The 25,790-nt window shown below is 54.3% G+C and overlaps 7 protein-coding genes across 7 annotated transcripts; 3 read left to right on the top strand and 4 right to left on the bottom strand.

The window, feature by feature from the left end:
* Positions 1-2,244: 2,244 nt before the first annotated feature.
* Positions 2,245-3,434, bottom strand: W97_02462 (uncharacterized protein; the record flags this gene model as incomplete). The annotated part of the gene is made up of 2 exons (XM_007780362.1): positions 2,245-3,333; positions 3,393-3,434. The coding sequence occupies 2 exons, from the start codon at positions 3,432-3,434 to the stop codon at positions 2,245-2,247; spliced, it is 1,131 nt and encodes a 376-aa protein (XP_007778552.1).
* Positions 3,435-5,037: 1,603 nt separating this feature from the next.
* On the bottom strand, positions 5,038-7,190 carry W97_02461 (uncharacterized protein; the record flags this gene model as incomplete). The annotated part of the gene is made up of 4 exons (XM_007780361.1): positions 5,038-5,098; positions 5,172-5,696; positions 5,757-6,877; positions 6,936-7,190. 4 exons carry the CDS (start codon positions 7,188-7,190, stop codon positions 5,038-5,040), a joined length of 1,962 nt encoding a protein of 653 aa, XP_007778551.1.
* Positions 7,191-7,837: 647 nt separating this feature from the next.
* W97_02460 (uncharacterized protein) lies at positions 7,838-8,546 on the top strand (the record flags this gene model as incomplete). Its single annotated transcript, XM_007780360.1, has 4 exons — positions 7,838-7,891; positions 7,948-7,990; positions 8,043-8,320; positions 8,391-8,546. 4 exons carry the CDS (start codon positions 7,838-7,840, stop codon positions 8,544-8,546), a joined length of 531 nt encoding a protein of 176 aa, XP_007778550.1.
* A 567-nt stretch (positions 8,547-9,113) lies between these two features.
* W97_02459 (uncharacterized protein) lies at positions 9,114-10,455 on the top strand (the record flags this gene model as incomplete). The annotated part of the gene is made up of 2 exons (XM_007780359.1): positions 9,114-9,513; positions 9,671-10,455. 2 exons carry the CDS (start codon positions 9,114-9,116, stop codon positions 10,453-10,455), a joined length of 1,185 nt encoding a protein of 394 aa, XP_007778549.1.
* Positions 10,456-10,690: 235 nt separating this feature from the next.
* W97_02458 (uncharacterized protein) lies at positions 10,691-11,383 on the bottom strand (the record flags this gene model as incomplete). Its single annotated transcript, XM_007780358.1, has 1 exon — positions 10,691-11,383. The coding sequence occupies one exon, from the start codon at positions 11,381-11,383 to the stop codon at positions 10,691-10,693; it is 693 nt and encodes a 230-aa protein (XP_007778548.1).
* Positions 11,384-16,593: 5,210 nt separating this feature from the next.
* W97_02457 (uncharacterized protein) lies at positions 16,594-19,363 on the top strand (the record flags this gene model as incomplete). Its single annotated transcript, XM_007780357.1, has 3 exons — positions 16,594-16,989; positions 17,042-17,563; positions 17,615-19,363. 3 exons carry the CDS (start codon positions 16,594-16,596, stop codon positions 19,361-19,363), a joined length of 2,667 nt encoding a protein of 888 aa, XP_007778547.1.
* A 1,206-nt stretch (positions 19,364-20,569) lies between these two features.
* Positions 20,570-25,100, bottom strand: W97_02456 (DNA-directed RNA polymerase III subunit C1; the record flags this gene model as incomplete). The annotated part of the gene is made up of 3 exons (XM_007780356.1): positions 20,570-24,640; positions 24,695-24,965; positions 25,015-25,100. 3 exons carry the CDS (start codon positions 25,098-25,100, stop codon positions 20,570-20,572), a joined length of 4,428 nt encoding a protein of 1,475 aa, XP_007778546.1.
* Positions 25,101-25,790: the final 690 nt, after the last annotated feature.

The raw sequence follows: 25,790 nt of genomic DNA, 5'->3' as shown, positions 1-25,790 counted from the left end.
TGGATTTGTTCGGTAGTTGCTTGAGGAAGCGGTGATTTTCTTCGGCATGCCGGAACTCGAATCGGAGTTGGATTGGATGCTGCGGTGAAAAGATGACAACTGTGGAAGGAACAGAAGTTGCCAATGATGGTGGGTTGCAAGGGTGAACAACGATTGGATTTGTACTGTCGATGAGCGAAGGTGAAGACAGTAAAAGTACAGAATTAGTTTTAGGACTGAAAGAACGAGGTGACAAGTCCAAGATTCTCCGAGACCTCCCTAGACCAAGGAAAAGACACAAGGAAAGAGGAAGAAAAAGGGAAATGCAAGTCAAGGAAACTCGTGAGTCTCGTCGGCGTGTCTGAGTGTTCTGCAGATCATGAGAGACCATGCGGCCGTACTTATGGACAGTGCTGTGCCACATCAATAACAAAGGACAGTTGGTCGACTGTAGTCAATGTTCCAGCAATTTGGATCGCGAGGCCATGAAACTGTACTCAGTTTCTCTAATCGCTCACAAAGCTCAAAGGGGCCTGATCGGGAGATATTGCAAGCTCTGAAACAGAGCGAAGGGGTTCGCGCTTCATCAAGTGGTTCGGGGAGGCCTCGTTTGGGGCCACGTTAGTGGCCGGAAGAATGCGGCCATCCCAAAACTAACCTTACAGGTGGTCTCCGTAGAGGTTTGACTGGTGAGGCGCCAGTTTGAAGTATTTCGAGTGTACCCGCCCGGTTGTTGTCCGGAAGTTGTCAGATGGGCGCGTAACCACAGGCCCAGCCAGTCCGGCGCTTACGCTTGCTTCCAGCCGAACTCCTGCGAGACCGACTTGTGTCAATGCGGAAGAACCATCAGTGGCGTCAGTTGAGGCTCTAAGCGCTACCGGCTCTACAGGGACGTTTGGTCCAGGTGCGGCCAGTAGGGCTGAGACCATATTTAGACCGTTGTCTCCGCGGGCCGGTTTCAAACATCGCACACAAGTCTTCAGCCGCCTCGGTCATCGGAGGCCAACGGTCTAGGGCATTGTCGTTGAGGACGGGAGCATATGTGAGAGACTTCGATACTGTGAAGTTTCCTCAGCAGTTGCAGTTCTCTCTGTTGAGAGCAGAGTGACAGTCGTTCGCAAAGGGAGAAGATAGGTTGATGCCGCTAAGCCTAAACGGGATGGTATCATCAACTCTGACTTAACTTCAGCTCCCAAACCTCTAACAGTTCTGTAACGGAATTCCAATGCAGGGGAAATACCCGTCGCCTGTGCTACGGACCGGTGACATGGGAGGGTCCGATCCGCCCGCTTGTAAGACGAGAGATTCCGTCTCTCAGCTCCTGAGCAACAAGCGACAGGCGCCGTGTTCAAGCGCAGAACACTCCGAGGCCGGATCAATTCGATCATGCTCGGTCTGCTCACTGCTTTTGGGCGCATGGACCGAGCATCACTAAACTGACCCGGCCTCTCATGCAGCCTCCGTACATGCCTCCCAGGAAGGCCGAAATGGAAAATCCACTCGAGGATTTAAAGATAGGGACTGGTATCGAGGGCGTCTTTTCGCCTCGTCTTCATAGGTAAGCGAATGTGTGGTGCTGATAAGCGGTACTAAAACAGATGGCGCGAGAGTCCCCTCAAAACATCGAAGTACAAGCAAAAGGTATGTTGGAGTCAATGAGCGTGCCCCGTGATTCCTCCAAATACAAGTCCTCCGAATACAAATTCCTCAAACTCCGCTCCTTGCGTCTATTACCGAATCCCCAAGTCCCGGTTCCATCAACGTCCAGCCCATCCGTCCTATTCATGAGCGCCAATATAAAAGCAACATCTTGGGTATCATAGAAGCGCAGAGTCCCCCCAGCTCCATCACGGCTGCGGGCCGAATGCTGCCGTCCCCAAGTCCTGCACCTGTATCACGTATATCCAAAACGCCAGCAACGCCTGTGGTTCTATGTGAGGACAAACAACCTGGAAGTAAGACATGAGAGCACGGAACGGAATGGCCGTAAAATGATAGTGGCAAAGAAGGATAAAAAACGAAAGCCATAGAGTGGTAAAACAGGCGCCGACGAAGTATTGCGGCCAGAAGAGGACAACCTTACGCAGAATCCGCGAGATGTTAGAACAATGATGGGGGTAAGAAAGAAGGATGAAAGGATCAATCGAAAAGAAGGAATCACGCGTAGCACAAAAGCCTTCGACTCCCACTGCCTGCTCGTATACACCTGTGCAGCTTGCCCAATGAATTTCCACGCGATCAACCCATGAAAGGATTCTCAAACCCCTAGTAACCACCTCGGCCAGTAAAACCCTCTTCCGGCCTAGGATCACGCGCGCTCCTCTGGCCCTTCTCCCTCTTCTGAATATACAGATTATGCACATTCCGCTTGTGCTCGTTCAGATGGTCCTTCCTCTTGAACCCGGATGCGCCTCTTCTATTGCACCCGGGAAAATCGCAGTCAAACAGTATGACGTTCTCTCCGTGCACGCTCATGCGGTGTCTTGTGAGGTCAGCGGCGCGCTTGAAAGACGCGTCGCAATGGCAGGTATGTTGCACTTCATTGCTGGCCGAGGACCCGGGGCTGTGTGGGGTGGAAGTCCGGCGGCCGCGACAGGCTTTGGAAGTTGAGCGCTGGAGCTCGCTAGTCTCGCTGGTAGCGCTGGTAGTTGTGGTCATAGGGAACGTGGAGGTCTCAAACGAGTGCTGGTCGAAAGGCTCGGCCAAGAAGGAATCATCCGTGTCAAAAGCAAGATGGTCGTGCTGCTGAATGTAGTCTGTCGCAAATTGGTATGTAGTTGTCACATGACTAGTGCCGGAGCCTCGGTTGTGCTTACGTTGTCTTGTTGGCGAAGAAGTGAGCTGATCTGTGCTCACTGTCGTAGCGGCCGTGTAAGAAGGGAGTATGTGGTGAAGGTACGGATCTTGACTGAAAGAGGTCGCCGCGGAGTATTGCACCGGGAGCGAGCTCTGTGGACTGTATTGTTGGGTATATTCTGCGGCTCTTTGGGAAGTTATATAAGGGTGGTCCGCGATGTCACGGTAGGTAAAGTCCGCTCCAGAACCGTGGGTTTGAGTGACTTGGCCGAAGGAGTACCCCGGGCTCTGTAGTTGATCCACGTCCTGGCATGCTGTACTTGCAATAGAATGTGAACGAGATCCGGAAGGTCTGGAATGGCTATAGGTTTGCCAGGCGATTGCGTCGCTGTTCACATCTGCGGAGCGATAGTCTCGGTCACCAGAGGTGCAGGTGGAAGAGGGTGTGTAGGATGTAGAAGGGGTAGCCGCGGGCGAGTAATCCTGCCCAATAGAAAGAGTGGTAGGGGTGTAATATATTCCGTTCGAAGAGCTAGAGATTGTGTGGTGCTCGGATGCCTACAACCAGGACAAAGTCACCAAACCGACTGGCAAATGTCCAAACCTAAGCCCCGTACCTCTTGTTCGGCGTTGGAGTGAGGGATGAGAGGGACCCGCATGATGCTGGCGTTCGAGAACTTCGTACAGCGGGACGTTGGTTGGGAGTCTAGTATAGTGTGCATCAGTAACGCGGAACGCTTATGTATTGATGCCCATGACCACCATACCAGCTAAGGATTAAGGGCTTCGAGTGTCTTAGACTTGCTGCGTCTTGTCCAATTGATTGATGTAGCACAGTGTAGACTATAAGTATTGAGCGGCTCCTTGTATTTATGTGTTTCGTGCTACGCCCTTTCTACTCTCCGAATATCGCAACGCCTCCACTACTGCTGCGGTGCTTCGCAGTTGCCTCTATCCTCTCGACGACGGATGCCTAAAGAACAAGCTGTCACACGCGGTCTGCTCCTGAGTCCCGTGAAAGACTTAATGCCAGCTGATCGGTGGTAGGATCAGATCTCGGGCTCCAAATAGTTTTCAAGGCAGTCAATCGGAGTAGCGAATGCAAAGCAGATTCTGCTACAGCATGAGAGGTGCATTAGTGTGTCCTGCGCTGTACAGCACCTGTAGTTGCATGCCACGTGTGATGGAATCGGAGGTTTCTCGATGGGTAGTCGACGGTGGTCAATACGAATGAGGCTAACTAGCCTTCAGAGGTCACCATAGTGGTGCAGGTGGCCGCCATCCCGGCAATTCTGTCGGTTGGAATCGGGATCTAAGCGTCGACGAGATCTGGGAACATCTCATATCTGTTACCGAAAGTCTTATCTGTCGCCGTTGTTGCACGGGCTGGATGGTGGTTCTCGCCGTGGAACTACATCAGCTGCTTCGCTTCGGGCAGCATCACTTTTTCCCGATGGATTGATATCCTTGCTGTATACACGGAAGCGAACTCAAGGAGAGCGGCGTGGAGTTGATCGGTGATTGTCACAGGCACAATTGACCAGGCTTGATTGGCGGCCAGTATAATTGAGTTGCGAAGCGGTGATTCGAGACCGGATAGGCCTACCAAAGTGGGACGGAGAGACCAGACATTGACACGCCGGAACCGGCTAGAGAAAAGATTGCCTTGTGAGGCATACCGAGACCGCATGCGGAAACGACAGGTCTCTTATATCAGTCGAGGTGTGAGGTGTGCATGTGTTGTCAGTCCTGCCGGCGGGACGCGCCCCGAAGCGGGGGATATCGACGACGTGTCTCTTGGCATATTTTGCCTGGTTTGCCTGCTTGCTCTCTCACAGCCGACACTGCTCTTCGAAGCCCGACGCAAACAGGCTGGGGTGTCGGTGTGGGTGACGATCTCTCGTGAAGGCTGCGGTCACTTACGAGTACCTTGAACAGTGTCGCTGCTGTCGTCAGGCTGTGATCGGAACTGAAAAAACTTTACCCGAATACCTGGGCATCTCTCTCAACTCCAATCACGTAATCAATCATCCGATACACTGATACACTGAAGGGCGATTATCAGGTTCCAGGCCTTATGAGCGCTCTGGTCACTCAGTCGAACTGTGAGAGCAGCAATTGCGTCACAAATCAAGCGATCCAATTGGACTGCTTTCGCTTTCATTGGAAGCTACCTTCAAGCCAAAAACCCGGCTCATGCCTCCCAGCCGCCAGGCTTCCTCTTTCGCCAGAACCCCAAGCTGCAGAACAATTGCATCCGCCTCATAGATCGTCTTCTAGGAACTTGTACGCGAAACGAAAGTCCATCTTTCGCCGATTCATCCTAGACATTACGAGATTAGTCCCGGTCCTTCTATCAAAACTCGTAATTAGATTGAGAGGGGCATGTCGCATACCATGTACTTTCATAGTCAAAGAACCGATATGTCCCTTGCTCGTAGTCCTCTGTGATGCTCTTCGGCTCTTCATGCCGTTGGAACCACGTTTGATACTGCTTATGGAACCGCCAGCTTTGGCTCTTGAGCGCTTTCGCCGCGAGATATTGCTGGTAGGTGCCTTGCCTGTAGTAAAACGCGTAAAAGAGGAAGTCCGTATCCAGCCTGCTGTATAATCGGGGGTCATCGAATATCGCTAGCGGCTCTTGAGGGTAATGCGAGGGAGTGTACTGGTATGGTTGGAACGGCCTGTACGGTCGCGGTCGTTCGGCGTCTTCCGCTGTCGGACAGGAGGCTTGAGAGGTGAGGAGAAGATGTTCAGGAGAAGGCTTGGTGCCGGATGTGAGTTCCGCCTTGGTGGCTTCGAAGGATTCGAGGAGGTCGGAGAGGCTGGATGGTAGGTGATAGACAGATTCATCCTCTTCAGCATCAACGTGGGATTCGCCATTGGTTAGGGCAGGCGTCGGCGGCGCGTCGCTGGCTTGGCTTTGAGTTTGCCCGGACTCCTTTCTGCTGTCCGCTTGCTGCGGCGCCTCTTCCGTCAACGGAGCCTTTTGGGGTTGTGCGGTCTCTAATGCTGGGGTCGGCGGCGCACTGCTCGCCTGAGTACTTGGTGCCGCCGCACTTGAGTGACTGGGCGCCGGTGACTTGCTTGAGATTGGCGCTGTCGACCCGTCGTCGATGCTACCAGAGACTGAGGCAACGGGTTTCTGTTGCGGTGCCACCAGTTGCGAAGGCGCTGGGGATGGGGATGTCGCCGCACTCGGCTTGGCGCTCGGTTGAGCGCTTGGTATAGATGCGGCTGTTTGTGTTATGAGTCCGGCATTTGGCCCTGAAACCGGCGCTGCGCCTGGTGGAGGAGGTAACGGTGCAATTCCGACACCGTTCTTATCACTCGCCGCCGCTGCCGCCGCTGCAGATGCATATTTTAAAGGTTCGCCCGGTATCCTCTGTGGTATCGGCGCCGGCTTCATGTTTATTGGTGGCACTCCATTCGATGTACTTGGTAATGGTGTGTGTAATGTCGCTAATGCGGGAAGAGGCGATTTCAGTTGTGCTGAGGGTCGCCTCGCTCCTGCCACCGCTGTATCCGGTACTGAAGGTTTCGACTTGGCAGCCGTAGGTGCCGTCCGTGTATCCAGCTCCGGTACCTCGTCTTGTACTGATTGTGTGTCTTGCGAAGATACCCGGTCCACCTCGTTTGCCATGCCGTATAGCCCCTCTTCCTCGTCCAGATCCAAATCATCATAGAATGTGTCATCTTCTTGGAAGTCGACTTCCTGGTTGTTATTCACGTAGTACTCGAGAGAGTCCTTCAGGGCGTTCACTTGTTCAACCTCCACGTTGTCATTCTCTAGCGCTCGGAGAATCAGCTCCAGTTTGCCCTGATGCCATTTGTGCCGCTCCATCACCCTCTCGAGCTCCGCTATTCGCATGGACTTTGTGTTGTCTTTCTTGCCCTTCTTCATACTCGCATGCATCGCTTCGGCCTCAGCCTCCTTGTTCTCCACCTGCCGCTCCAGCTCCTCCACCATGCTCTGTAGATATTCGGAGGCATCCGCCTTCTCTTGCGCCTTTGGGTCGAGTTTCGCCGATTGCGACAAGCCCTCTTTCGAGTAGGCTTTCGTCTTCATCTCCTTCTCGACCGCCTTGAACTTCTCCATTTGCTGTGCTGCGTCAGCACGGTGAGCTGCCAAAGAGGAGCACTGCCGGAGGTGGACGCACTGATTCGATGAGTTTCCTCTGCTCGACCAGAGGGCCTTTGTCCTTGATCTCGTTGCCGGCGCACCATGTCTTGATCTGATCGCGCAATCGCTGGAGCTTCTTGATCTCCCTCTTGAGGGACTCTTCTAGCTTCTCCTTCTGCGACGCATTTGTCGTCTGGCTGATCTTGTCGTGCACCGACTCGAAAGCGGCGACGCCCAGTTGGATCTGTTTGAAGCATTTGTCGACCTCTTGTGCAAGCTTCCGGGCGGCCATGGTGGAGGGCTAGCCTTGCAAGATAGCGAAGTGGTTCGTTCGCGATGCGAGGGAGTGTCGTGAGGTCGGAAGGGAGTGTGGGCGTATGAGGGAGTTGCGCGAGGTAGCGGGGGGGAGGGTCCAATCCACGGTTCGGGTGTGGAGCATGGAGAGGTTGTTGTCGACGGATGGGAGATGGGATGTGGTTGGTGATGGGCCGGGTCTTGGCGGCGCGACCTTTGTGCGCGACGGGAGAGCGAGATCACCGCGGTGCAATCATCAATAAACAAGATGCACACATCCCATCTGTCACTAGATAGATCACCCTCCGCGAAGGAGAACGCGAGCCGCGTGGGAAGCCTTAGGCGGATAACCCACTCATTTCATATCCCGCTTGAATAACTAGAACTTCTCATTGTCTCCCCCATTTCAGCCCTACGGACGCTCTCCCGCCCCACCACGGATTTCCGATACGTGCAGCATGAAAGGCAAGACGGCAGCGAGCGTTGCTTCCACGCGGTGGAGCTGACTTTGCCTACCTAGCTGTTCTACAGCGGGTCAAATCCGCGTCAGTAACCGTTGACGGAAACCTCATCTCTAGCATCGGCAAGGGCGTCCTGGTCTTTGCTGCTGTGGCCAAAGATGATACCCAGAAAGACGCCGAGACTATGGCTGGAAGAGTCCTAAAGATGAAGATGTGGGATGATGATGAAGGTGGCCGAGTACGTTGACGCTGTTGTGCGTCCCAGTAAAGGCAGTTGCTCACGTGGCGTTGCAGTGGAAGAAGAGTGTCCAAGAGGTTGGAGGCGAGATCCTCTGCGGTATATCATCCGTCATCTCGACCGAGAACGCAAACCCACTGACCCGTCTCAGTATCTCAGTTCACGCTTCTCGCCTCGACAAAGAAGGGCAACAAGCCTGATTTCCACAAATCGGCCAGCGGTGTCAAAGCAAAGGAGCTTTACGCCACCTTCTTCGAGAAGGTGCAGCGGCTCTACCAGCCAGAAAAAGTCAAAGATGGCGTCTTCCAAGCGATGATGGATGTTGCCCTCGTCAATGATGGACCGGTAGGTGAAGACCAGCCCCCGAAGGATCCCAACGCTCCGGAGTACGGGCCCATGGGTGTTGAATACACTTGCCTGGAAGACGAGGTACACCCTCTATATCCTCGATATTTCGCAGCTCCGGACATCACCCGCGACCATGCACTAACCCGTACAGGTCACCCTCGAGATTGACACAGATCCGCCTAAGCCCAAGCAAGACTGGGACCCCAACATGCCAGGGGGCGGAAAGATGTTCACGCTGGACGAGCTTGCAGGTGTCATGAGAAAGTACAACGCCGAGTTTGTACTCCCGGCGGAGCTTCTAGAGTAGCGTGGAGCAGCAGCGTGTGTGCATTGGTTGGCGTTTTACAGCAGAGATGGGTTCTAGCTTGGGTGCCTCCCGGTTCATGAAAGCCTTCGCGGACGAGTCCACCGCCTTATAGATGGAGTTGTGCCTTAGACGCTCGGTATCATCAAGTGACTCGCCTTAGAGTGCTCATTTGACGGAGAACATTAATGCTCAGTCTACGTTGCCGCTTGCCACTTGTTGCATGATTAATGCTCACTTATCTTTGGGTCCCTCGACAGGCAGTTTACACTTATGTCAGCAATCCAGTGGACTCCACTGGTTTGATGTATGTCCAGTGCTGGTTCAACAACTTGAAGGTCTTGGTGAAGCTGCCCCGTGCACGAAATGTGGATGTGCCCACAAACAACCACGCACGTCGAAACTTCTAGGCACACACACACCCCCCAAACCCTAAGTCAGCCTCACCACCCAGTCTCCCAGTCTCCCAGTCTACCAGTCTACCAGTCAACCAACAGCTTTCCGTCTTGTCACCAGTAATTCGCACCCCACAGACCGCCCACAGTGCTGCACACAACCTTCACGTCCGCAATGGCATCTCCAAGTACACCCCCACCTCCCGCTGACCATGCCCCTCATAAGCTCACAGACCCCACAGAGCGCTCCCGCGTCTTCTTCGACGTGACTCTCGGCCGCAACCGGCTCGGCCGCATCGCCTTCGAGCTCTACAATGATGTCGTCCCCAAGACAGCCGAGAACTTCCGCGCACTCTGCACGGGCGAGAAGGGCAAAGGAAAGAGCGGCCATCCGCTGCACTATAAGGGCTCGTCCTTCCACAGAATCATCAAGCAGTTCATGATCCAGGGCGGCGACTTCACTAGAGGCGATGGCACGGGCGGCGAGAGTATCTATGGCGAGAAGTTTGAGGACGAGAACTTTGTTCTTAAGCATGACAAGCCGTTCTTGCTTAGCATGGCGAATGCCGGCCCTGGTACGTACTCGATCTGCTAGCTCTCCGTTGCGTAGCTCCTCCGAGACACTCCGCTTCACCGCGGAGCCCAAGCCGCGTGAAGCCGGGAGAATCTACAAACGAGCTCGGCACGCCAGAATCGTCAGACCGTCAAGCTAACAACCCATCGCACACACAGGCACCAACGGGTCCCAGTTCTTCATCACCACGGTCACAACTCCTCACCTCGACGGCAAACACGTCGTCTTCGGCGAAGTTCTCTCCGGCAAATCCATCGTCCGCGCCCTCGAAAACACCCCCACAGGTCCCAACGACAAGCCCAACGCCGAGGCCACAATCGTCGACTGCGGCGAGCTAACCGGCGATGCTTATGATCGCGCTACAGATAAGACGGCGGCGCCGGACGTCACGGGCGACCCATACGAGGACTACCCCGAGGACGAGAACGATGGGCAAGAGTGGACCCCGCAGGCGGTGCTGAAGATCGCAGGCGAGCTAAAAGAGTTCGGAAATAAGGCGTTTAAGAGCGGGGATGCAAGGGTCGGGCTTGCGAAATATCAGAAGGGGTTGCGGTATCTTCGGGAATTCCCTGAGCCGGATGATGCTGCGGATGGAGAGGCGGGAGGATTGCAGAGCGAGGCGAATAAGTTGAAATTCACCCTGCACTCTAACAGCGCGCTTCTGCAGCTCAAGCTCTCCGCCTATGATGACGCGCTCTCCTCAGCTACGTCCGCACTGGAGGTTCCGGGCATAGGCGACGCGGAGAAGGGCAAGGCGCTGTACCGGCGGGCGCTCGCGAAGGCCGGAAGGAGAGACGATGACGAGGCGATCGCGGATCTCGAGGAGGCGCTCAAGTGCGTGCCGGGCGATGCGGCCATCTCGAAAGAGCGCGATGCCGCGAAGAAGAGGGTCGCGGAGCGGAAGAAGAAGGAGAAGGCGGCGTATTCGAAGTTCTTCTCTTGATGGAAGCGAGGCGTTGACGGAAGAGTTGCATTAGCGAGGCGCCGGGGTTCAAAAGCGAAAGTCGCATGACTGCGGAGGATTGGCTTGGGATTTGCACCAGATGCTGTAGTGTGGATTTAAGATTTGAGACGCCAGTACGTAAAGAAGGAACGAACCAGCGCCGAAAGCTTCCTCCAAGTGCTTCTCTCTTCCATCTCAAATTACTTTCGTTCACCCTACAAGAAACTATCCCAAGTCACCACCTCCACCCCCTCTTATCCACCCTCCTCTCAGTCCCACACCCAGAAACTCTCCTCCCAATTCTCACCACACCCCTCAAGCAACACCACACCTCCATCGCAAGCCACCAAACCACCCACCCCGCGAGCAGCAACCAAAACGGCGCCCCCGCCGCGCCCACAACCACCAGCGCAATCTCCAGCGCCGGATACGTGCTCCTTAGCACCTGCCCAACAAGCTCCAGCATATCCTCCTCCGGCGGCTCTGCCTCTTCCTCTCCTCCTTTCTCCCGCCCCCTGTCCCCATCCTCATCCGTTCCGTTCCTAGTCCTCCAAGCCACCACGCCTCTCTTAACACCCGCAGCCCACAACCCGTCCCCCTCCCACCACCCACACCTCCTCTCCGTCCTCCCATCCACGATCACGAACCCGACCTCCATGAGCGCTGAGCGCATCCGGCCGGGGTAGACGATATGCCACTGCGTCCGCACGAGCAGCTCGATGTCTGGCCGGCGCGGCGAGGCGAAGATCATGTGGCCCTGCGCGGTGGGCGGGTGGCAGCGTGTCGTGTTTCGAGAGTCGGTAGGGCGGGAGATGTTGGGGGGGATATAGTGGATTGTGGGCATGTAGCGGGGGTGGTGGTGCTCGCTTGGGTGGGTGAGCGCGCAGGTGGCGAGGATGAGGGAGGAGAGGAGGGTTAGTGGCTTCATCGCGGCGAGAGAGCGCGCGGGTTGCTTTGTGCGGGGTTCGATGGAGATGTAGGATGGGAGAGATCGTGAAGGCGTGTTTACATGTTGTGGGTGGGTGTCAGTGAGGAATGCTTGGCGTGGATATCACCATCGCTCGTGTCTCTAGCAAGTCTGCCGCGCGTGCGGGCGGGGTTACGGTATGTAGAGCTCCTGTTGTGTCTGTTAGCAGGTATCAATAGATCCTGGTACTGATGATAACGATCCGGGCCGCTGTGGAACAATGGTGGAGTGCCGGATTGCAGCGGCGCGATACTTTGAACCTTGGCTAAAGTTCCCCAATGGCTTTTAAACGAACGCTCGAACTAGATTTTTAGACCCTAAACAGAAAGCGATAGCGCTAGGGACCACATTGTTGTCAGCGCTAAGAAACAAATATGGGGAGTTGTGCACATCGTTGCCGAAGCAATCATGATGTTTCTAGAATCTAGATTGGACCAAATGCCGAGCCGAAGGTGCCACCAGATGTAGCTTATCAGAGTGACTTTCGTTCGGATTGACCTACGAAAGACCTGAAGAGACGCACAACAGGTGCCAGATGCAGTAAAAAATCAATCGCCACAGACTCAGAGAAGACACAAGACCGTTGATGGCTAGGACCGTTCATGTTAGCAAGCAAAAAAAAGCTCAGTTTCATATCCTCTCCCTCGCATCGCAGCACATGCCAGATGCGTTTGAGGCTTTCGAGACCATCGGAAAGTTCGCACACTCTAAGGACGTCCATCTCGCACATCCGCTGCATCGCCGTCCAGATCGCACTCTTTCGCATAGACAACTCACTCACAGCTCGTCCCGCCACTTCTCCACAACCGGAGTGGTGCTCCTGCTGACATCAGCGGATGTAGCAACGTCCCCCTCTCCGCTCACAGCCCTCACACTCGGCTTCGAATTCAAAAGTTCCGTGAGTGGCCGAGCGGTTGATAGTAGCTCTGACGAGCGCCTCGCTGGCTTCATGTATCTCAGTGCTCCAGTTTCGAGTCCCATCTCCCGCATCGCGGCCCTAATTTCGCTGTCATCTAGCTTCGGGTCAAGCTTGTGGTCGCGGAGAGCCTCGTCGAGAGTGATCTGGTCAGAGAGGCGATTTTCATTGAGAGCGTTCATCCGGTGGAGTGGACCGACTGGCAAGGAGATCTTAGGCCGTCTGGGTGATGGAGAATCGGGCGGACTGGCGCGACCGCGTCGATTGGCGGTTCTGAACCACCTTTGGTGCACAGGTGTTCTGACTGGAGTCTCAGGGGTGCCAAGAGTACCGCTTGTCAGGTCGCGCACAGGCAGGTCGTAGTTGCTGCAAGAGTTAGCCGCAAGCTCGCTATCGGTTATGTTTGAAATTCCGGGTCTCGTGACCGCAGTTCTGCCACGGGTGGGTGTGCGAGGAATCCGGGGGCCGCTGCGGTTGCCGCGATTGTAATCGCTGGTGCCTCGTTCGAGACGTGAGGGCATGTTCCCGTAAGGGTCAGTCTCCGACTTTATCCAGTAGATTGCGTACATCCAGAGGGAGAGTGCGCACGTAACTCTAAAAGGATCCGTCAGCCTTCAGTAGCGTGTGCAAAACGCATCAGATAGATATCACGCAAAAGGATGAGGAGGGCTGGGGTTCATATACTGGAGCGCACACCCAATAGCATTGATACGCCTGATATGCTCCCGGTCCGCGTGATTGAGATGCGCATTTTCCACTGAAGCAGGAAGCACCTGAATAATAACATCCACAACGTCGATAACGAACAGAACGAATGGTGTCCGCGAAAGGAGGCGGTAGCGGCATCTCAGTACAAAGTAACAAAGACCGCCTGCGTTCAGGAACAGAGCCAAGCATGAGGGTGCGAGCAGGGCAATATACAACCTGGAAGTGTCAGCTTAGTTCTAATGGCGTTCCTTCGATATGGATGGGATGTGTTGCAAACAACCCCATCGGTGACTTGTGCGGGACGGAATGGAACAAGCTGCACTCACTGTTTGTCATTTGCCGTAGTGAACGGAAATCCTAGACGCAGGGAGAGCACAAGAAGGGCGAAATAGTGGAGCAGCCACCACAACTCGCAAATCAACGTCCACCGGTAGTGGCGATCGCCGTCACTCCACTCAGACCAGTATCTTGAAAGGTTCATCCTCAGAGGATGCTCTTCTGCTGCGTCGTCGGCGTTTGTTATGTGCCTGCAAATGTCCCAGGTTCCGCAGGAGACGTGGGCAGATCGAACGATGAGAAGGACCACAGGAGCGGAGGCAGAGACTGAGATCTGATAGTGTTCGTGGATGGTTCTTTTGGTGACGAGGTCATGGGAGCAAAATTCGTCACAATGGGAAGAAAGGGTGAAGTGAAGTGATTTGCGACTAAGTGCCTCATTACATGATTTCCAAAATCCACGCATACCTTCGAATTTTGTTGGTGCACACATAGATTGATTGAAGATGAGACTGGAATAACGCTCCTGTCGCAAGAACACAGAACATATTGTGAAAATTTGCAGACTTTCAAGAAGCACGGCAAGAAGTCGCGAAGCCAAATCATATCAGCAGGTTATTCATGCCTTGACTGTCATAACGCTGCCGTGAAACTAGTCAGTACTCATCATTGGAGTGAAGCACAACCGAGCGCTCATCAACATCTTGTTGTTGTAGGCAGTGTTCTGTCAGCTCACTCTTAGTCAGGCCACCGACAGACAGATGATAATAGTGCCTACGCTTCTGTCAAAAACTCTAGGGGGAAAGGTCTAGCTCCCTCAAGCGGCTACTCAGAAGAGCGAAAGAAGAGTCCTCTTTGCATGTTACACGTCCTCTCCAGACCGGTATATCATAGGGCAGCGGGCCACAGAACGGCGCAGAGTCGACAGGACTGACCGTGTGTTCGCTCAAGCCAACTTGGGGGCCTTCGAACAATGTAGGTGTCTAGGGGCGAGTGAGCTAGCTGTCAGCGCAAAACGCGTTCGACACCGCCGCGGCGGTCCCGTTACTGTGTTGGCCAAAATGACGCGCAGCGGTCCTCTACCTTCAACATAGCGCGTCCGTATCGGCGAACGTGCATCACGTCTCTGAGACCGTGGCCAGCCTTTGAAGACGAGGGCACTCGGAATGGCGCGGCAGCTGTCTTTCAGCCCAGCCAGAGACGCGCCATTGCGGCTGACTCTTTGTTCCAGAATAGCGTGTGTCTATTGCAGGAACGCTCAATTTCCACTGCAGATGCCGGAAGATTTAGTGGGAACGGTGGCCTAGCTGAGTTGCTAGCCTGGGGCTTCTCAGTCAGAACTCAAGCTTAAAAGTCAAACCACTACGGCAAGGTTGCTGGTATCACTTATCCATGAGGCGCTTCTCTCCGCACAGAGTTCCGCTTCCTATCATTCGCCAGCACTGCGGGTTGATTGCACGAACTACAATGGTGCTCCAAGTAAGGGCTAGACGCCCCCCGACTCCCGTCCCGCCTGCATTAACAGGAGGTAGGGACTTGAACGGATGGAAGACACAGGAATACTCGAACTCCGGCAGAGCTCCACAGAACTTAATAAAAGCTGACTATGCAGTTGGTTGAAGATTTTGCTTGGCACAGGCAGCGCGCGTATGCGGACCGGGGGGGCATCCGGCCCTTCCTTGGAGTACCCTCGTAGGGGGATCCAGGCCTACTGCAGTCGCTGGACAAAGTTTATGGGCAAGGGGCGACAAGGCTCTGTAGCACGAGGCGTAAGGCGCTTGTTGAACTGGAGCCTCCAAGAACAAGCTCCGCTATAAGGACACAGGAACGTGAAGACTGGTAGCGGACTACCACAGGAGAACTTTAGTCAGCCGGCGGCTTGAGTTGAGGAGTTGAGGTCATTGTGCTAGCAAGAGCTGGGGCCTTGGCAAAGTTCTCGACGACTTTACCGCCTTATCCAGCTGTCGTTATCCCTCGCACGGGTTGCCGCCTCTCCAAGCCAGGTTATTATCGGTGCGCATACAGCCTTGCAATACTCAAGGGAGCTAGCAAATGGTCGAGGAAGAGATGCAAGTGCTGCATGAGCTTGGAATAAGTTGGAAACATGAACCGGGATCCGCGACGGGGGAGGTGCGGGACGAAGGAACGCCATCGGGAACTCGCTCGGGTAGCGTCAGGGGTAGTAACAAATCATTGTGAGGGGTTGAGTCGGCACTTTTATTATCGCCGATCCTAGATTCGTGGCATCAACGTCGCTCCCGTTCATCGTTCTCTCCTCAGTACCACGGACGCTACTATGAGCATCAGGGGGCCCGAGACATCCACAAGGAGCAGGGTGGGCCTGCCGTTGCCCCTCAGCCCAATCTTCCTTCGCGCGTTGGACCCGGCCCTGCCGAACAGCGCGGCTGCAGTGGCTGCGATTCCAGACAGACTATCTTCCACTAATGTCCGTTGATTGAGTTGTTCCTGCTCAGCGGGAGTGGCCTAGCATGTGGAAGTCGTTGAAGTGCGAGCCCAGTGATTGCCATCATAGACTCCGCAAAGTGGACCACGTACCAAGGTTAGACATATACAAGCCGATCATGTGGTGGGACTCGCCAGGAAAGGCCTGCCATGAGGGCCACAAAGGATGGGGTCAATATCAAAGCAGGTCCTAATGGAGACACAGGCTAAGGACTAGGCATCCAACTTCCCTTCAGTCTTCAAGCCACATGTGTTAGGCTCCCGGGTTGTACTGAGACGCCGGGAGCCCTTTTAGTAAGGCAAGGCGCGCTTCAGGCTGGCTGAGAAGGCTAATCTATCGATATCATGAAGATGTTCTTTGTCCAAGCCCGGTAGGGTCCACGGCGGAGCTCTCGAGCACGTACTTTATGACTCTCTCAACCCACGTCCAATCTTTTGGGAAAACCTCTCCTGCACACCCTTACTGTTGCTGGCTTCTTCACTCTAATCTCCCTTCGCTCTTCCTGACTGTACTTATTTCCCCTAATTCTCAGACCGACTCTGTCTGCAATCTGCAGTTCACATTCGTTACACTCTCACCAGTCCCGAATACCAAAGATCAGTTGATACACACAGGAGCATTCTTCGTTACGAACATTAATAAAACTGGCTTTCCAGAATTGAACTGAGGAAGCACCGCAGCTCTCGCGACGGTCTCAAGCTTGTCCGCCACTCAGCACAACTAAGGGTTGGTGTAATATTCACTAAGAAGCGCGGAATTCGCCGCGGGGGCTTGAATCCGCTCTCATTAGATTTCCATCTTATCACAATGTCCGGAATCAAATCGTATTTCGCGCCCGGTCGGGGCGAGGCTCACAAGAGAGAGGAGTCGGAAAAGACGGTGGAGATGGTAGAGACGCCGCGGGTACCATCCACACCACGGGCAGGAGACTCGACGCCAGCATCGCCGTGGGGCTCAAGGCCTGGATCGATCTACCCTGTCGGCGACTTTCGCAACAACGCCATGGAGGAGATCAACGATATCAAATGTGATGTCATGGTGAACTGGCTACATTCCAGACAAGAAGAGAGGCTGTGGACCTCTGGCGAGTACGAGGAAGGTGTAGTGCTCAAGAAATCTCGGGGTGCATACACATGCAGTCCCCCAGACCTGGCTGTAGAGCGTTACGGTTTCTTCAAGGCCGTGGAAACTCTCAACGTTCGAGTAAGCAAACTGTGTACCGTACTAACTGCGTCACGCGTCTGACTCGCTCCAGGTTGCCATGACTGTAAACACGAGGGTGATCAAGATCCTACTTCACAGCAATCAACACCCTTATGTAGAGATTCAGCCTGGCTTGCGAATTCAGGTCCTGCCCGATATGTCCTACCTGCCGCGGTGTCAGAAGCATCAGTTCGCTGCTTTTATTGCCGACAGGGGAATCTTAGTCGTGTGGGACGACGAACCGAAAAAGCTGATTGGTCGCGTGGAGCGGTTGGAGCAGGCTCTGATTCAGATGATCTGGGGCAACGGGGACGCATACCCTGAGGAGAAAGAGGAAAAGCCTGCGCAGGTGCAAGTACAAGAACTCGAAGGTCACGATGGAGAGATGCTCCCTGATGAGAAGCCACGTCGTGTCGTCCTAATTCAACCAATACTCACTGCCTGCACTTTATTACTTACCTTAGCCGCCATCGGATCTGGTTGGCGGCGAGTTGCGATAGAGATCTTCGTTGATCACAACTGGATTCGACTGGCATTCATTCTGCTATTGATTCCTCAGATGTGGCTAGGATTGGTAGGGTATCATCAATTCTCGGTCATCAAATGCCAGCTAACTAATTTGTAGTTCTTCTTCCAAGCTCTTGCGGGTAACATCGCACAATGCATTGGTCCGATCGGCCAGATGAAAAGAAACACGAAGAACTATTCTGGAATCAAACCGCGCCGACTGAACAGGGAACGGGGACCGCTTCCGCACGTAACCATCCAGTGCCCAGTGTACAAGGAAGGCCTTCATTCCGTTATCGAGCCCACAATTCGCTCAATCAAAGCTGCCATCTCGACGTATGAGATGCAGGGCGGTACTGCAAACATTTTTATCAACGATGACGGTATGCAGCTGCTGCCAGACGATGAAGCACACCAGCGCCAAGACTTTTACGACGAACACAACATCGGCTGGGTTGCTCGGCCAAAGCACAACTCTAAGCCGATTGAAGGAAGCGACGAGATATTCTTGCGCCGTGGAAAGTTCAAGAAGGCTTCGAACATGAACTACGCTCTGTGGGTCAGCAACAGGATCGAAGACAAGCTTGCCAGCGGTGTCCGACCGGAAACCTGGAGCCGAGAAGACGAAGCCGCGGCATACACTCAAGCACTGAACGAGGTTATCGCTGAGGACCGCGGGATGACCTGGGCAGACGGGAACGTTCGCGTAGGCGATTATATCCTGCTTATTGACTCCGACACCCGTGTTCCCGTAGATTGCTTCCTGGATGGCGTCAGTGAGATGGAACAATCACCTCAGGTTGCGATCATGCAGTATTCGTCGGGTGTCATGAACGTTACAGACAGCTTCTTCGAGCGAGGCATTACCTTCTTCACCAATCTCATCTACACTCAGATCGAGTATGCCGTCGCAAACGGCGATGTCGCGCCCTTTGTTGGACACAACGCCATCCTGCGCTGGTCGGCCGTTCAAGACATCGCATACGACTGCGAAGATGACCACCGCGAAAAGTACTGGTCCGAGGCTACCGTGTCCGAGGACTTCGACATGGCCCTACGCCTCCAATCGAGCGGCTATATCCTGCGACTCAGCGCATATGCAGAGAAAGGTTTCAAGGAGGGCGTGTCATTGACAGTCTACGACGAGCTCGCCCGATGGGAGAAATACGCCTACGGATGCAACGAGCTGATCTTTCATCCTCTCCGTTATTGGTTTACTAGAGGCCCCTTCACGAAACTCTTCCGCACATTCATCGTATCCAACATGCCTCTCCCATCCAAAATCACGATTCTGGCGTACATTGGCACGTACTACGCGCTAGGTTCCGCATGGTTACTCACCGTAGCCAACTACTTCCTTATGGGCTGGTTCTCCGGTTTCCTAGACCACTACTACGTCGATTCCTTCAAGGTCTACTTCTCCATCGTTATCGTCTTCAATGCGCTGGGTAACGTCGCGCTCGCCTTCCTCCGCTATCGCACCGGCGAGCGCAGCTTTTTCTCCAGCCTCTGGGAAAACTTCAAATGGATACCGCTTCTCTGCCTCTTTCTCGGCGGCATCTCCATACACGTCTCCCAGGCCTTGCTCAGCCACATGTTCGGCATCGATATGAACTGGGGCGCTACGGCGAAGGAGGTGGAGAACATTAGCTTCTTCGAGGAGATTCCGCGCGTGCTGAACCGGTTTAAGGGGACGTTCGTCTTCGTCATCGTGTCGACTGCGACAATGATCGTTTGCGCGACCGTCGTGCCGGATATGTGGCGCATCAGCTTCTTCGCGGCCATCTGGCCGCTCAGCGTGCTGGTGTTCAGCCACCTCATGCTGCCGTTTGCGCTGAACCCAAATCTGATGCTGTTTACCTGGTAAACGCTTTCTCTACAAGCTCACGTTCGTTTGCTCTACGCTCTCATTGACTACTTCTCTTTTGTATGCACGACTGTCACTGCTGGAGTATGGGGATAATGTAAACATTGTGGATAATCAGCATCCATCATGTGCGCTCGCTCATGTTCATTCCTCTACACTTGTTATACAACAGATTGTCTTCTGCATTTCGTGTACCTTTCCTATATCTAATGATCCTGAAGCCTGCATAACTGTCTAAAATGCGGGGACGGCGGCGTTCGGTATAGATAGAATTTGCATAGGAAGTGGACGCAGGAGGAACGCTACGAGGCGCAGCAAAATCACTTAGTGTCTATCCATCTAATTTACACCACGGCAAGTGATACACATCTCTCTCGCGCCCTCCGGCAACCTCCAACGCAGAAGAGGCCGAGTCTCAGCTCCCCCTGACCCAGCCACACATTGGCCGGAACCTTCACTCAGCCAGCCTCAATTAGCTTCAGCCAGCCACAGCCGTCCAAGACCAAGACCACGATAATGACCACCAGCGTGAACCATGGAAACGCGACAGATTTGGAATGCACCAGCACGGTCCAGGAGGCCGTTGTTGGGTAATGCGCTAGGGGCGCGCCGGTGGGATCTCCTCAGGCGCACGGGCAGTTCCACTCTCTAGCCCCGATAACTGAGCCATGGTACCGGGTGCGCGCTAGAGCATCACTCAGAAGAGGTGAATCGGTGGCTTTTATCCAGGAACCGGATGGGGGGCAGGTGTGTGAGCTGTTTTTAGACAGGAAACTTGCATGGTTTGTGCGATTCGGTCAGAGTTGCTAGGCTGAGTCGGGGGGTTGTAGCGTATCATATTGTTGTGGGCTAATCTGCTGGCGTTTTCGTACAGTGTCATGCTCGTCCTTGGGCAAAAGGAAGCTTTCAGAAGTGAGACAGGGAAGGTTGGCAGTTTTGTGAGCATCAATAGAGATGATAGAATGGATGGAATAGGCTTCTAACCTCCACAGTGAAGAGAGCAGCTCCGAAAGGGAGCATATGCTGAAGTTAACCTAGCCATTTATTATCTAGTTAGCAACACCGCTCAAAGGGCTGTTCATGCCATCCATATACCGGCAGAGTGCAAACAGTCCGGCCGCCGAACACCAACGCAATGCACATGCAGACAACGCAAGCAGTATCTATCCCCGCCCTCGCGCGATCCATATCCCATGAGTCCTTGGCTCACGCCGCCGCCGCAACATTCTTCATCGCCTCAAAACAGCCCCCAAATAGCGGCTCACTCTTTCCCAACTGCTCCTCCTTCAGCCCCAACGTCCTCACGACCTTAAACGCGCCCGTCCCAATACTCATACTCTGACCCATGATGATACACTCGCTGACGCCCTCAATCCGATCCTTCTTCATATGAAACGCGGCATCAAACAGATGATCCGGCGTCTTCTCAAAGCTCGCAAGCTGGAGGACACTATCCCGCATCTTCGCCAGACCATGACGGGTAATCCCCAGAATCTCGCCTTTATACGTCATGACGTCCGCGAGCAGCTGCATGTGTCGGGGATCGATGTCCATGCCCTTCATGACCTCGTTGATTTCGGAGATGATGGTTTTGCGCGCGGCTTCGATGCCGAGGACGTCTTTCGTTTCCATGACGGAATTCGTGCGGGTTTTGGTGCCCTCGATGCCTTCGGTATTCATGCAGGCGAGGAGGCCGTAGCCCTCGACGAGCAGCGCGACTTCCTCGATGCCGTTCGCGTTGGGCTTGTCGTCCTTCTTGATGATGGCGCGGGTCGCTTGCGGGTAGCCCTTGATGATGACGTCGGGGATGTTGCGCTTGAGGTTCTGCACCACGACGAAGTACTCTTCTTCCTTTGCCTTGGCGCTGCGGCGCTTCGTGGCGTTTTGGGGATCCCCAATGTAGACGCGGAAGTGGTTGGCGAAGGTCTTAATGGTGCTGCCTTCTGGGAGCTTGAGGCCCTTGGTCCGCTTGATGGCGCGCTGAATGTCGCTCATAGTGATGTCGAGAGCGAGCTTCTGGATCGTGCCTTGGTCGACACGCATGTTGAGGTAGCAGCCTTCGCCGTACCAGACATCTTCGATGTAGGCGATGACGTCGCGCAGGTATGTCTTCTCGATACGGCTCTTGACAATGCGCGCAGCTTGTTCGCTCTCCTTGTTAGAAAGCTCGCAAGAGATGACCGGAGTACTGATCTCCGTCGAAGCGTTGATGATTTCCTTGATACGCGGCACACCTTGCGTGATAGACATTCCGGCAACACCAGCGAAATGGAAAGTCTTCAAAGTCATCTGCGTGCCTGGTTCACCGATGGACTGAGCGCCGACTGCGCCTACTGCATGGCCCGGCTGGACGATTGACCGCTTGTACTTGGTGAGGCAAAGCCTGACGAACTCGTCCAACGCCCGCCACGAGACTTTGGCGATGGCGTTGGCGGCATTCAGTTCGACAGGCAACCCCGCGTCGGCCGTGTCCCAGTCTATTCGGTCATCATACTCCAGTGCTGCCCACATCTTCATGCGTCTTCGGGTTGCGGCGAGTCTCTCAGCCTCGAATCTGATGTGCTTCTCAACAGAGTCTAAAAAGTCCCGCTCGCTATCATCCTTGTCGATGCCATAGTCGCTCTTGTCCTTGTAGTTCAGGATCTTGCCGAAGAGATCTGTTCGCGGAAGTCTGTGGCGTTCTCTTTGCAATAACTGGCCAGCTATCCGGAGGATCTCAAATGGAAAGAGACCCCTCTCACTGTTATCCCATGTCGTCGTGATGGCTTGCGTGAAGGTCCGCTCGAAATTGACAGGTTTTGCCTTGCCCTCCATATCTACGGGGTCAAGCTTGTCGTCTCCGTACTGGAATTGTACAATACCGGAAGAAGAAGTTCGGACGGTGTTATCGTAGTTCGAAGAAAGATCCTCAAGCGACTTCATGAGACGGCGAGACATGTACCCGGTCTCGGCCGTCTTGACCGCTGTGTCGACTAGACCTTCACGACCGGACATTGCGTGGAAGATGAACTCGGTCGGATTGAGACCCGTGAAGAAGCTGTTCTTAACGAAACCTTTCGAAGGCGGTTGACGTGCGGCTTTTGGGAAATGTGGCAACGTTCGATCCTGGAAGCCATTGGTAACACGCTTGCCACCAATGATTTGCTGTCCGACGGCAGCCACCATTTGCGACACGTTGATGTTGGAACCTTTCGAGCCGCATTTGGCCATGATCAACGGGGAGTTCCAGTTACTGAGTTCGGCGAAGCAGATATCACCTGCTTGTTGACGAACAGCGCTCAGGATACCTGAAATGCGGTTTTCCATAGTCTGTTCTTCGTCACACCCTGCGTCTCTTTCCAGTTTGCCGTTCTTGAGGTCGGCGATGAGCTTATCGCACTCTGCGTAAGCTTTCTGGACCAGCTTCTCCTTTTCCTCCGTAAGCCGTCCGCTGGGCATGACATCGCTGACGCCAATCGAGAACCCCTGATTTGCCAGCCACCGAGCGCATAACTTCGCCAGTCGATTCATGGCTTGTACTGCGTAGTCGGGACCGAAATCGCGCATCATGACATAGAATACCGAATCCTTCTTTCCGTCTCCTACAGTGGCCTTGTCCATGCAGCCGCACATGACTTCGGAGTTCCGAATGACAAGATACGCATCGTCCGGATTCATGTCCGCAGCCCACTTCTTGCCGTCTGATTTGAACTGCTTGCACTTCGCATCTAGGTTGATAAGCACTTTGCAGCGGCTGTTTGGACGCATGAGGACATTGAAAACCTGCTTTCCCGTCCATAGCCTCTGGGGTTTGCGAACGGCGGGAGGCGGCAGTTCGATACTCATTCGTTCCCCAGTGTCGGGATCGATGATGCTGTCGGCATTGAACATGTAGCCGCATATGTGAGCGAACGTCTTGCGATCATAGAAGTTGTTCTTGCTGGAGAGCAGGTAAGCCGCGGTGATGAAGTCCTGGATGGCCGCGATGATCGGTGTTCCGTTCTTTGGAGTGGCAAGGTTGTGTTTGACGCCCATCAACTCGATGGCTTCCGTTCGGGCTTCTTCTGTCTGCGGCACGTGCAAGTTCATCTCGTCGCCGTCGAAGTCAGCGTTGTACGGATTGCAGACGCATTCGTTGAGACGGAACGTCCGCCACGGACGAATCTTCGCTTTGTGACTGAGGATACTGAGTTTGTGTAGTGAGGGTTGACGGTTAAATAGTACGATGTCTCCATCTTCAAGATGTCTCTCAACTAGATCGCCAATCTGTAGCTGGCGGGCAGGTACATCGAGTGTTCCCCGCCGAGCGTGGACAGCGAGAGCCTTTTTGTCGCCAGTGGCCTTCTCTACGATGTAGTTCGCTCCAGGATGCTTCTTTGGCCCTCTGCGGATGCAGTCTCGAAGCTTCTCGATGTTGTATCGCGAAACACGCTCCGGGTAGGTGAGATTGACAGCTACGCGCTCAGGAACAGCAACCTCATCAATCCCAAGGTTCGGGTCAGGACCAATGACGGTGCGGCCTGAGAAGTCGACACGCTTTCCTGAAAGGTTGCCTCGGAACCGGCCTTGCTTTCCCTTGAGACGCTGGCAGAATCCTCGCATGTGTTTTCCGACGTTCTGTTGCTGAAGGCCGGGCAGGTCGCTGTTGATGTACATAGCAATCTGCAGCTGCAAGAATTCCCACTGTTCCATCAGCACCTGAACAGGCTGACCCTTCTCCAACCCCGCACGGATCAGTGAACTGATCTGGATGATGTCGCCGAGCTTGTTGGTGATATCGTCTTCCGTTGTGGCTGCCTCTTGCTGCACCGAGGGACGAATAGGGACTGGCGGGGCTGGAACATATTGCCAGATGAACATCTCCGGTCTTCCCTCCTTGGGGTCCATACCGAGGAGTTCGCAGTCGGTGTCTGAAATCCGGCGGAATAGGTTGAGCGCTCTCAGGGGGTTCATATCATCCACAGCCTTACGCAGATGCTTCTCCAGTTCGGGGTTGTCTGCCTTTGCCGTCTCGAACGTCTTGTCAAACTCAACCTTGCATGCCGGTGCAACTTTGGACTTGGCGGTTGACCTGAGAAAGGAATCGTATTTGTTGTGGACGATTTTCAGGGGGTGGTTTGCCACCTTCCTGACGGGGCCGTTGATGACTCCACAGTAGGGACAGACTTTGCACTTTTTGGCCTCGGCGGCCACGGCCTTGCATATCCCAGTCCTTCGCAGGTTGTCGAGATGCGGCATGCGTAGCCTTCTGAGATAGGCCCGCCGGCTGCTTTCTTCTAGTAACACTCTTGAACAACCCTAAACAGTCGCCGTCAGACCATGCTCCATTTCCGCAGGCTGCCATGCCCATACCTTGCAGATACAATGCAGGATCTCAATGATGGCGCGGAAGTATCCGATGTGGAAGGCCGGCAGCGCAAGTCTGACATATCCGAAGTGACCGTTGCATTCCTTGAGGCCCTCGCCGCAGGTATCGCAGAGACCTGACTTGCTCGACGTCCCCATGCGGCCGTCCATGGGACCATGGCGGGTAACGGCCCTATTCGGTCCCGAACTGATGGATTCATAGACATTGCGGTCGGAGATCTCGAGTACGGCTTGGTTGACAATGTCCTGGTTGGACCTGGATGCTCGTTAGCATACGCCGCCGAGGGTAGGCCGCGGTTCCATACAAGATGCCAAACTGAAGCTCCTTGATGCGCTTCGGCACGCTATCCACCACCTGCTCCTTCACCTCGGCCACAACGGTCGCCGACATGTCCAACAGTCGCTACCGATGTTCGTGCATGTATCTAATAGTTGAACCGTCAGAAACGTCGATGGAAGCTAGTCAGACGCAGGCGTACGAGGCTCCCGCGCTGCTACTGCGGCTCTTCCGCTCAGCACGATAATTCAATACAGCGCTATGTACCTAGGCACCTAGGTAGGCATTTAGTGAGGAGTGAGGCCGCTTCACTTTGAGTCACTGCAGCAGTTCGCAGTTCGCCGCAAAATTTTGGCGGGGGTGAGATCCGAGGCCCTGCGCGGCTAGTCCTGAAACGTGCAAGTGTGACAGGGGTAGCTGCGATAAGATAGCGACCAACCTGGAGCCCCGCTGCGAGTACGAGTAGGTAGCTCTAACTAGTCCTCACTCCTCCCACTCCTCCCACTCCTCCTCACCCCTTCACTTCCTCTGTTCCTCATTACCTCCGCTTGCCCTCGATACCTGCGGATGAACTCCCATCGCATCCCTCGGAGCGCTCAACAGTTTTGCGGGCTTCCAAAGGCCAGCTGCTAAGTGGAACTTCACCAGGTACGTTGTCAGCCTCGCCGAGCTGCGGCACTCCATTGGCCTGCTAGGCTCCAGTCACCCACACACCTTCCGAGCAGCGCTTCCGACCTTCACCTTCACCTTCACCTTCACCTTCACTTGTGAAGTGAAGACGCTTATATCTTGCAGTGCCCGCCT

Source organism: Coniosporium apollinis (genome assembly GCF_000281105.1).
Source record: "Coniosporium apollinis CBS 100218 chromosome Unknown supercont1.9, whole genome shotgun sequence".
Lineage (NCBI taxonomy): Eukaryota > Fungi > Ascomycota > Dothideomycetes > Coniosporium > Coniosporium apollinis.
The sequence above is the reverse complement of the archived record's forward strand: the minus strand, read 5'-3'. Positions and strand labels throughout refer to the sequence as shown.